Source organism: Doryrhamphus excisus, chromosome 14 (assembly GCF_030265055.1).
Source record: "Doryrhamphus excisus isolate RoL2022-K1 chromosome 14, RoL_Dexc_1.0, whole genome shotgun sequence".
Classification (NCBI taxonomy): Eukaryota; Metazoa; Chordata; class Actinopteri; order Syngnathiformes; family Syngnathidae; genus Doryrhamphus; species Doryrhamphus excisus.
Window position 1 is genome coordinate 6,808,619 of NC_080479.1, and position 12,391 is coordinate 6,821,009.

Sequence of the window (12,391 nt, forward strand, 5' to 3'; positions counted from 1 at the left end):
GGGGGGTGGGGCTTTATCAGCCCTACAATAACAAATGGGCGTTAATACTGTAGATAATGTAGTGTGTGTGTGTGTGTGTGTGATGGCATGCCACCATGGTCAAGGACCCCCCCCCCCCCCCCCCCCCACACCCACCCCACCCAGACACAGAGACACAAACACCAGTGACTGATTTACTCAACACACCAGTGACTATTGACCACATGGACTGAGAAATGACTGTGTGTGTGTGTGTGTGTGTGTGTGTGTGTGTCGCTGCCCTGTGCTGTTAATCAATCACATGACTCCAGACCCTGAACTTTGGACATGACTGGAGGACATAAATCTTGTAGACAAGCTGCAGAGAGGCCGCAAAGAGGAGGGGGAAAGTGAAGAAAGATGAACGACAGGATGAGAATTGGGGTTGTTTTTTGGGTAATTTGGTATTTTGGTAATTATTGTCTTGGTTTGTGAGGCATAATTTCTCGTGTTTTTTTTCATTCTTTTCAACGCCAATTGAAAAGAAAGCGGTCTGTGATGCTCCTCAGTCAGTGTATGCTTACCCTTGACTCTCCAGCCAACCTGAACAATTATGACCTGCGGACCCGCCTACCCTCTCTCTCTATCTCTCTATCTTTCACTCCCTCTCTCTCTCTCTCCGTCACTCAGCTAGATCTATATTTAAAGAATATATGAGCGTGTGCTTGTGTCAGAAAGAGTTTATCTGCTGATTATATGAATGCTAACGAGATGCCGCATGATGAAACGCCACGAAATAACAGGAGCAGACGTTTGTGAACTGTGATGAAAAGCCCTTTAGTGGACCTAACGAGGGGTGGGGGGGGGTTGTGGAAGCCATCAGGAAAGATGTATGAATGGAAGCACTCCAGATGCCGTTAGTAGTGATCACATACACAGTCGAGCATCGTGACTGTAACCTTCAGTATTAGCATTACTTGAAATGAAAATGTAACGTAATTAATGTAATGAAATATAATTAACATGTCACCGCTTCAATTCATACCTCACCTGTATGTCATAAACATTTCAATAAACATTTCAATGTTCAATGTTAATACATTTTGTAGTTGGAGCATAGAGAACCCGGCCAAACATTATTAGAGCCCTGTAGACATGAAATAACACCCCTATAGTCACCTTGACCTATTGTTCATTTTGTACACTGGATTGCACATGTACTGCTAACGGCTGTGTCCCAATACTTTTGTGCATCTTGTGTATCCAAACACCCACGTTGACATCTCTCTTTATGGCTCGGTTACCGTGGTTACACCCCGTAGAAGCGGCAGGACGTGCGAGGACGCCACGGCAAGACGAGACAAAGCGTGTCCGTTTCTATTCCGATGGATTTACGTCCTCGACGACCCGCACGCCTGGCTCCACGCCGTAAACCTCCCCTGATTATACGATGCTCTCAGCGACACTCGACGACCTGGCTGTGACTTACACGCGCTCTCGACGTCGGGGAAAGACTCTGCGTAGCGTAAACGGATCTCATTTGAGGCGCAAAGATTGGTTTTATTAATGTTTAATAACACGCAACTAGCAAATAACACCAACGCACACATCATGCCGTCGTGTGCTCTGATTTATGTTTGCTCTGAGAGGGAGGAACATGGAACAGCCCGTCCGTGGGCAGATGGGGGATTTATTGGGGCGCGTTTGTGGAAAGAAACCTGCCCCACGAGGAAGAGTGGAGGATGGAAGGAAAGTAAGTGGCTTGTAAATTGACACACTCGCTTCTCTCCCAACAGGAGGGACTGGATGATAGTACAAGTCCAGAGGGTTTTACGTCTGCGGGGGTCACGCCTCGGGGTCAACTCGATATATTAAAAAAAAAAACACACACACACACGCCCACACAGCAAATGAAAAGGAGCATAAACACACCCCCCACTTCAGTGCTTTGGAGTCAACATAAAGACACCAGAAGGTAACAAACCTCCACTCTGAGGGCCTCTTCAGTTTATCGTCTCATTATGACACAAAAGTTGCATTTTAGCGCTAAAAAAATAACAAATCTCACAACCCAGGCTGCTTGGATGGAAGATTAAATATGAAAATGTCCAAATAAACACGGCCGTGAATAAGACTTGGCACAACGTTGTCACCTGCTTTCTACGGTACTTGGGAACTAAATACCTGGTATAACATCCCTGCAAGCTGTGCAACAAGTCAAATGGAAGGTCAGTGGAGGTCGTCAGGAGTGGCACCAGTGTTACTGTGGACTTGTATTTGTTGCATAAGCCTGTTGAAATGTGTGCGTTCACTTTTTTTTGCTTTTTCATCACGACACAAAGCATTACCTGTGCACCACTAATCCCATTTAGTCTGTCCCCTCTGCATTTTTTAGTCTATGTCCGACATTTCTTTGTCATTTTGTGGCAGCACTGATGAAAAATCCCCCCCCCCCCCATCACTCGCCAATAAAGTCCCAATCAGATGCCAGTGTAAGAATGACTGAAGGGAGACTTGACAATCGCATTAGCGCCACTGCATGCTTGCTTTTGTGTGTGTGTGTTAGAGGAAGCACTCTACTGGTATTAGCTAGCTCGTCATTGCCTTGCTAATGTGATTTCACTCCACACACGTGGAACACACTCACGCACGCTGGAGCTGCAACCCTCCCTTTATGAGGCATGTCATGTATTAATCATCAGTTAATTAGCATTGCCGCAAACATTGTCTCCGTTCAATGTAATTGTCCAAATAAGCCACATTCAGCAACAGAGCAGACATTCATGTTTATTCTGGAATAAAGCGGAACACAGCGCCACGTCACATCATGGAACAGTTTTTGCCTGTATGCATATCATGCCTTCATCATTTGTTTTTTGTCTGCATGCATATCATGCCACATCCTTTGTTGTTGTTGTTTGTCTGTATGCATATCATGTCACATCCTTTGTTGTTGTTTGCCTGTATGCATATCATGCCGCAACATTTGTTGTTGTTTGCCTGTATGCAGATCATGCTACATCATTTGTTGTTGTTTGCCTGTATGCATATCATGCTACATCATTTGTTGTTGTTTGCCTGTATGCATATCATGCCACATTTGTTGTTGTTTGCCTGTATGCATATCATGCCACATCCTTTGTTGTTGTTTGCCTGTATGCATATCATGCTACATCATTTGTTGTTTGCCTGTATGCATATCATGCCACATGTGTTGTTGTTTGCCTGTATGCATATCATGCCACATCCTTTGTTGTTGTTGTTTGTCTGTATGCATATCATGCCACATCCTTTGTTGTTGTTTGCCTGTATGCATATCATGCCACATCCTTTGTTGTTGTTTGCCTGTATGCATATCATGCCGCATCCTTTGTTGTTGTTTGCCTGTATGCATGTCATGCTACATCATTTGTTGTTTGCCTGTATGCATATCATGCCACATGTGTTGTTGTTTGCCTGTATGCATATCATGCCACATCCTTTGTTGTTGTTGTTTGTCTGTATGCATATCATGCCACATCCTTTGTTGTTGTTTGCCTGTATGCATATCATGCCACATCCTTTGTTGTTGTTTGCCTGTATGCATATCATGCCGCATCCTTTGTTGTTGTTTGCCTGTATGCATGTCATGCTACATCATTTGTTGTTTGCCTGTATGCATATCATGCCACATGTGTTGTTGTTTGCCTGTATGCATAGCATGCCACATCCTTTGTTGTTGTTTGCCTGTATGCATATCATGCCACATCCTTTGTTGTTGTTTGCCTGTATGCATATCATGCTACATCCTTTGTTGTTGTTTGCCTGTATGCATATCATGCCACATCCTCTGTTGTTGTTTGCCTGTATGCATATCATGCCGCATCCTTTGTTGTTGTTTGCCTGTATGCATATCATGCCGCATCATTTGTTGTTTGCCTGTATGCATATCATGCCGCATCCTCTGTTGTTGTTTGCCTGTATGCATATCATGCCGCATCCTTTGTTGTTGTTTGCCTGTATGCATATCATGCCACATCATTTGTTGTTTGCCTGTATGCATATCATGCTACATCATTTGTTGTTTGCCTGTATGCATATCATGCCACATCCTTTGTTGTTGTTTGCCTGTATGCATATCATGCCGCATCATTTGTTGTTTGCCTGTATGCATATCATGCCGCATCCTCTGTTGTTGTTTGCCTGTATGCATATCATGCCGCATCCTTTGTTGTTGTTTGCCTGTATGCATATCATGCTACATCCTTTGTTGTTGTTTGCCTGTATGCATATCATGTCACATCCTCTGTTGTTGTTTGCCTGTATGCATATCATGCCACATCCTTTGTTGTTGTTTGCCTGTATGCATATCATGCCACATCCTTTGTTGTTGTTTGCCTGTATGCATATCATGCCACATCCTTTGTTGTTGTTTGCCTGTATGCATATCATGCCACAGCACACCTCCACGGCTCTCCTGGCTCCCTTTAATCTTGTGCTCTGATTTATTTAAAAAGCCCTCCTGATCCACCGGTGGCTTTTATTGCCAACTCGCCCATCCTCTGTTTTTTGAAATGTCAATATAGTATATGTATTTCCAAATAATGGAGAATTGTTTGTGTTGTACGTCAGACGCCGGGTGAAGCTCTGGTGCGAGTAAACACAAATAGTGGTGCAATCAAAGCAGCTGAAGATGATTTCTTGGAAGCCAGTGTACCGTGTGTGCATGAAGTGCCGCCATTGTCGGTCAACACAAAGTAGCACAAACACACGCTGTGTATTTATTGATTGCGTGCTGAACAGAAGGTATACATGTCATGACATAGCAGAAGGAAGTACATACCGTAGCATTGTGGAGATTCAGCCTCGCTGCCGTATAAGCCCGTGTTTATGCCGTTGCCTTGTTGCAGGCAATGTGTGACCCCGTTCTGTCATGTGTTTGCTTCCGCAGGCTCACAGGCTTCCAGGTGCCTCCTCCAGTCACCAGCACTGGGAACGTCTTCTCTTTGAGGCTGACGAGCGACTTCGCCGTCTCCGCACACGGCTTCAAACTCCTCTATGAAGGTCAGAAAATGGCAATGCATCTATTTCAATGCAGACGTGCTCCTTTAAGGCTGGGGAACATGCAGAGGTGCAAGTTATCTCAGTGCAGCGGAATAACGGATGCAGCAGAAAGAACCGTGAAAGAACCCAGGGTCCGACAGTTCAGACGTTCACCAAGTCCCTTTGAACTTGACATGGTCTCATGTATTTATGATGTCACTGAACCACATGTGGTTCAAGAGGGGACAGAGAAGAAGGCAACAGCACCAAGTAGAGGATGGTTTAAGAGGGGCCAGAAAAGACAGAATAACAAGATGATAATAAAGATAATGTGGTTTGAGATGGGACACACGAGGAGAGAACAAAAGAGCAGCAACAAGTTGTCCAAGTTAACTTATTTTATTCTCACTGAAACTTTAGTTCCACCACTAGAAAGGAGGGTTTCAATCTCTACTGTGTAGGTTTCTCTTTCTATCTTATTTGTGGAGTCCAGTGTCTCAGAAGGACTGGATGAAAGTTCTCAAGGAGTTTGACATGTTCCGAGTTGAGTTTTCATCTTGCCGTGGGTGACAGTTTAATTCCTTTCCAACAAAGACGGCTGTCAAGACTGTCCTGTACTGTCAGGACGGGAGTGTGTGAGGGGAGTCGGGCCAGTGTGACCCAGAATTGGAGCATTGTGAGATGATCCCACTTATGGAGGACTGTCTGTCTGAGATGTTCAAGAACGTGGTCCTGAGTGCCTGTCCTCCATTCCGTGCTTCCTTGAGAAATGATCTATTCCAAGCCATCTGAAGCCATTTTGCCGAGAATGTCTTACTTTTCTTTGCCTTCTGAAACATACTATTGCGCTTTTTCACAGAAAATACCTCAAAGAAAAGTATTGTTTACCATAGACCAGCAATAAACGACATGGAACAGTTGGACTGATGATAGACTAAAATTAGACTGGCCTGCGTCATGTCCTGTAATCCTACAAAGATTCCAGATTAGATTTAGATTAGACAAAACTTTCATGTCCTCAATGAGGACGTTAACGCCGACCGCGGGCGCAAACATGGCGGCACGACAAAATCTCTCCAAAGAAGAAAATGATATCAAAATGACTCCAATTTTCGACCAACGAGTCTGAATCATCCTAGACCTGGATCACAAGGAACAGGAACAGAAAAAAGGAATAGCCACACCCCAAATGATGCACAGAGTGACAGTCCAGGAGTGAAGTGAGCTTTATTAGATGAAGTCAAGTTGTGCTGTTCGAGTTATATGTATAATAATAATTATCAAAACAAAATGAAACAGGTGCAGGAATGATTTTGTTGATTTGAATATCTAGCTAGCACGGGTTCCTCAGAACTCATAGACGGGGGCATCCACATTTTTGTATTTAAGGTGGCCACATGCACGTTGGCTTTCTAGGACAACGTGGGGGTCCTCGACACAGCGGCCCAATGACCTGAAAATGAAGATTGTTCAACATGATGGTTTCCGCCATCGGTTTTCACAGCCAGGGAGACCACAAACACCGTTATTGTTCGGGGCACAAGTGGTAGTGGTAGTGGAAGGACGGTGAGACCTGTGGAAGGACGGTGAGACCTGTCCAAGACAACCCACAGACCACTTCCAAATAACTATGACATCAACACCGAGTCGCCTGAGGTCTGCAGAGGAACATTTGGACCACGCCATCGTGTGCCGTGGTGATGCACATTGCACATCCTTTGTTCGTCATTTCCAGTCCTGAAGCCGCTACTTTTTTGTTCAGTTTATAGCATTAATATTTGAAATTGCGGAACAGTGTTTACTTAAACAGTGTTTACGCTTGCTCACTCCATTAAATTATTTTGCAAAATAAATACATGTCATCACTTGTTATGACCAGCAAATCCATGCTATACAGTGAAGTAAACAAACTTTGATGCGTCTTTACAGTCAAAGCACCTTAAGTAAGCGCCAGCTTGCCCCTACTGAGATGTGTCAGGATGACTAACGAGTGTGTGCTCGCAGCGAGCTTCCCGGGGAGTCATCTGTTGTTTTATACATTCATCTGTTTGACTTGTATGCAATGTACGCCATTCATCCTGGGAGCAGCCAGGCTGACGAGCTGCCATCAGCAACATCCCATAATGTGCCCAGAAGACCACACTGTATATACTGGATATACTGTATATGCGGAGTGATGATCCCACAGGGATTTGGAATGTTTTGGCAGGTCATTGTAGTGGCTTTTAATCCCTCTGTTATCCCGGATCCCAGACTGGATGCGTTTCAGACGTTAGATTTCAACACGTGCATTGTGTTTCTAGCTAAGACATGGCCGTGGAAGATTGGCGTAGATGGTTGATGGAAAGCACGGCTCTGCCTGGAACTGGATTATTCTCCACCAAAAAGTCATGCTATTTTTTGGTTTGTTTTTTAATCAGCATGAAACATTTTAAAAACTCATTCATTCTTTCTAAGAATAAGAATAAAGATTAAAGAGAGAACTTAAAAATGTAACAGCGATGTGCTGCACACACAACAACGTGTTCCTTTGTTCCCTCCGATATATTAACTAATAGCAAAAATGTCCGTCCTTGGTCCCGAAGACGCTATGTGTGGTCATTATTTGACATCAACTCATTAGCGGAAACGAGCGTGCATAAAACCTTTGAAGTCATCGTGTTGTTTCTCTGTCAGCTAAAGGCCACACCCATCACGCCATGGCGGGTTTTTGTCTGCACGCCCTCAAAGTCCTGTCACAAGAACCGAAAAGGCCGCATGATCACACAAAAACATGTCACGCCGCAAACAGCCCACCAAGATTTCCCAAAATATATAAATTCACAAATCACCTCGTACTTGTACTCGGTATGTGACAAAAAAAAAAAAAATATATATATAACATAAATTTAATTAAAAAAAAAAATTAATTAAAAAAAATTCATTCATTCATTTTCTACCGCTTTTCCTCACGAGGGTCGCGGGGGGTGCTGGAGCCTATCCCAGCTGTCTTCGGGCGTAAGGCGGGGTACACCCTGGACTGGTGGCCAGCCAATCACAGGGCACATATAGACAAACAACCATTCACACTCACATTCATACCTATGGACAATTTGGAGTGGCCAATTAACCTAGCATGTTTTTGGAATGTGGGAGGAAACCGGAGTACCCGGAGAAAACCCACGCATGCACGGGGAGAACATGCAAACTCCACACAGAGATGGCCGAGGGTGGAATTGAACCCTGGTCTCCTAGCTGTGAGGTCTGCGCGCTAACCCCTAGACCACCGTGCCGCCCTTTAAAAAAATTAAATAAAATAAAGTTTAAAAAAATGTCAATTATATTAGGAAAGCAGGAAGTGAACAAATGTAACGGGTACTGATTGTAAAAGTACCAGATGGAGGGGATTTGGACATGTAGAACTGGAAATGTCGAAGTATAGACTGCAGGGGTGTACCTAATGAAGTGGCCAGCCAGTGACACTAAATGGAGGGAGGGAGTTGAACGAGGCGAATTAAGAGGCAACAAAGAATGTGTGTGTGTGATGATCCGTCATTGTGGCTCATCAGCGCAGTATGAAAGCGCCCGTGACATGATGCTCAGTCAAAGATTGCGCTACTGTACTGTACGTGCACGTGCGCGTACACGTGCGCTCTATCAATTAGTCATGGTCTGACAGCCTTCGCGGAACAAGAGCAGGTAGATATCCCACAATGGCATCAAAGTAGAAATGATGGATTCATCTTCCCCTCAAAAATCCATCAACGGCAACCCGCAAAGACGCCATCCAGGACTCATCTCCACTCCCAGTCTCCTGAGGACCGTGCCCGAGGCGTTCCCAGACCAGGTGGAATGCCGAAGCCCTCAGGTGCGTCCCGGCTCCGCCGCAGGGTTTCCTCCCAGCTGGATGCGCTCGGAATAGATGCGCCCTCTGATCAACCTACACTGATATCGGATACAGACCTCCTACCTGCTCTTTGACCGCATTCCCAAGCGATGCCGCTTCATTTTTTATGGACGGGCCTCATGCGCAACAGATTGGGATGCTATTTTTATCTGGTTTGATTTTTTTTGTGCAGAAATGAAGCTGCAAAATGCAACTTGAAGTTATTTTCAGTTCAGGGTCCCAGGGCTGGAACCTACCCCAGCGAGCTTATTCGTTGTTTTCAATGAAATAGTTTCCCGGCCTGACCGTGATAGGTGAATATCCGCAAAGGAGTCCTTATTTATAAATGGTTTATTTTGGTGGTCACCGCATAGAAGACCTTCTAGGGGTTACTAACATTATTAGTAACCCCTAGACATAAAATAACAACCCTATAGTCACCTAAACACTCCTATTAGCCAATACAGTAGACGTAAGAGAAAATAAGACATAAAGAAGTCATTCTATAGACGCTCGCGCTCATCACTCGTTGGACAGTTGTTTTTTGACTTCCCATTTCTGTAGAGTACTTCCTGCGGTGGCTATTGTCTCATCAGTGTAGCATTACTGCCACCTAGTGACAAGTGTAGAATACTACCTATCACAGTGTCTTTCAATGCAGGAATGCTGGAAAATGCTTCATTTAGGCCAAAATGAAAAAAAAAGCATTTTCAACACTGCTCTTTTTTTCCCTGTTTTGCTTTAGTATTTTTTTTTCACAACACGTTAAAAAAATTCTAATTATTTCCCATTTCAGCTCTGCTAATGAAATGACGTTAATTTTAGTTATTAATTAATTTATTTTAGTTATTAATCGTTATTCTTTCATAAGTGCCATTTTTCTCTTCATATTTTGCCTTTATTCTTCTAAAATGACCATTTTCATTTCTGCTGTTTTTTTATTTGTGAAAAGATTCTTGTAATTATGACTTTTTTTGATAATATTTTGACTTTATTTTTGTAACATGTTTTTTTTTTTGCTATCTAATTTTCCAAACATTTTTGTTAGCTTTCCATAATATTTTGACTTCAAACTATGAGATCTTATTTCTTCAATTCTTCATCTTGATGCTACTAAAATGATGGCATTTCCTTCGAATATTATGACGTTAATCTCATGAATTTACAACTTTTGCTCTTAATGTTTTATTTATTTTTGGAGAATTACTGTTGATTTGGCCATTTCTGTGAATTGTTTAGTTTTATTGTTGAATTTTATATTTAGAATGTGAATCCCCAAAATCTGAGCCTGAGTTTGCGTCCGTCCTTTAACGACCTTGGTTATTGGGTCCTGATGGAGACGGGTCCTCCGTTGCGATTAGCGTTGCTATGTGCATCCGCGGCATCTGATCTTTCCTCCAAAGACGCCTTCTGTCTGCTTTTGTCAGCTTCTTCCAACAGCGTCCAACTGCGTCCAGGTCGGCCAATAGCATCGCAGGAAGGAGACGCTGACCTTAACAGGAGAGGCTAATTGAGCTCGCCGCACCTTCATTGGATTTTTTCACGGTGTTACGACACAATGAGTCCATTGTTGGAATCCAAAATGATGTCTCGGTGTTTCTTTGAAATAATTGACTGCCTCTTTGTCAAAATCAAGTCCATAAAGTAATAACCAGCAACAATGTTATGGTTATTATGTTTATCACCACAGTCGTACATTTGGATCACGCTGTGCCAGATAACAAAACAATCCTGAAGTTGTCCTAGTGTCATTTGACATTTGTCATATGACCTCTGATGCTTTGGCTTTTTCTTTGTAAAAACAAAAACAATGCTCAAGCTAGCTAGCATATTTTGACATTTAAGAAAACCCATGGAGCTCAGACCTCCCCCAAGGCTGGAATGTGGAATGTTATGCGTTGAGCGGCCTTCCCTGTCTCCGTCTCCAGCCGTACCGCAACTTCCTTGACTTTTTTGCATTCGTTTGAGTTATTCTGTTTAGATTTTGAAAGGTGGTGTTTGCATCGATCATGTGACACCTCAAGGCGAGGCCCGAGCCCGTCTCTTTCAACGTGCTCGCACAAACCAAAGTCATTGACTTTTATCTGTCAAGCATGCCTACGTCGCTACGACAGGTGGAGTTTGGCTCGTTTTTGGGTAGCGCTCGCTAGGCTTTCCACCCGAACAGCATGCTGGAGTGTTTTTTGGAGGATACACGATCATGTGATCTGCCACAAGCAAGAGGCTGACTTTTTGTCACCGTCGCAGCTTCTGTTCCCCGCAGACTTCAGCTCGGGTCTAGCACAGGTTACTGCGGCGCTGACGATCATACGTCACCTTGCAGTTTTAGCACGAGTGGGGTTGTTTTTGACTATTCCACAGCCTCCACAGGTACGGGATTTCTTTCATCTTCCTGCATGTCGGCCACGCGGCATGCAACGCACCCGCACACTGCAGCACATATGCGACTGTGGCAGTCCGGGTCATGCATTTCAAATGAGAAGGATGTCAGCATCATCCCTGGGGAGAAAAGTGTGTGTCCATACTGGAAGTGCACGTGGGCCTGGTGTTCCGTGGATATACCAGCAACCCCATGGGAAGGCATCCAATGCAGGCACGGGATCAAATGTGACTTATATATATGGAGCGCCGTCTACACGGTGCATCATTACATGACATGGATCAGCCCTGGAGGTACCGTGATGATGATGATGATGATGATGGCTCACTTTGGACAAGAAAATGACCAAAATCCAATTTGTGTAAGCAGGATAAAAATGTCCCCAAAAAGCCAGGAAAGGGTGTGACATCTTGGCCGTGGAGTTAAAATGCAGCAGCAGGCGCAGGAAGGACTTTGATGGCGTATCGACTTCATTCTGCTCCTTCCAGATGAAAATGATGGATGGATTTACAATGCAGGGCTGTCACCTGACACCTTCTGGTCACATGACAGCCTCTTGGAGGAGCGCTGACGGACGGATGGATGATTCATGGAAGGGATGGAGGAATGATGGGTAGCGATATTAACGATGGATGGATGGAGGATTTGTGGATCGGTCTAAAGAAATTGAGACTCTTGGAATTCGAGAGAGCGTTGCTGTTATGTCATTCTTCCATTTTGGCTTCCGCCTGTGAGTGACGTGCAGGAAACAAGAGCGTATTCATACACCAAAATAGCACCTTGCGTTTGCGCCGGCGTGTTTCCACGTATTTGTCACTCTGCTCTCCGGGGGCGGGGGGCTTGTTGTTGTGGCCTTCCCTTTAATAAGTCACACTGCAGTAAGCGCGGCTATTAGATGCCCGCACGGATTGACACGCTCATACCGAAGCTAGCCAAGCAACACATGTGCTCACGCCGTTAGCACATCCTCACACGTAGTTTTTAGTCAAGTCTGCAGCAGCAGACTCCTCCAGAGACACGGCCGAGGGTGTCTCCTCGGGCCCTAATGTGTACATGGCGTGCCGCTTAATGATTCATACATCACTTAGCGCCATTAACCTTGCACGGGCCCTCTCCGCTCACTGTCAGCTCGCTCACTGTCACTTTCTGTGAGGACAAGTCAGAAG

The 12,391-nt window shown here is 44.4% G+C and overlaps 1 protein-coding gene across 2 annotated transcripts in view; it reads left to right on the forward strand.

Annotated features, from left to right (window-relative positions):
• csmd3b (CUB and Sushi multiple domains 3b) overlaps positions 1–12,391 on the forward strand; it is a 240,614-nt gene that overhangs the window by 63,000 nt on the left and 165,223 nt on the right. For both annotated transcript variants that reach the window (XM_058047094.1, XM_058047093.1), the window contains exon 3: positions 4,889–5,001. In XM_058047094.1, coding sequence (XP_057903077.1) covers positions 4,889–5,001 — 113 coding nt within the window. The remainder of the gene's footprint in view (positions 1–4,888; positions 5,002–12,391) is intronic.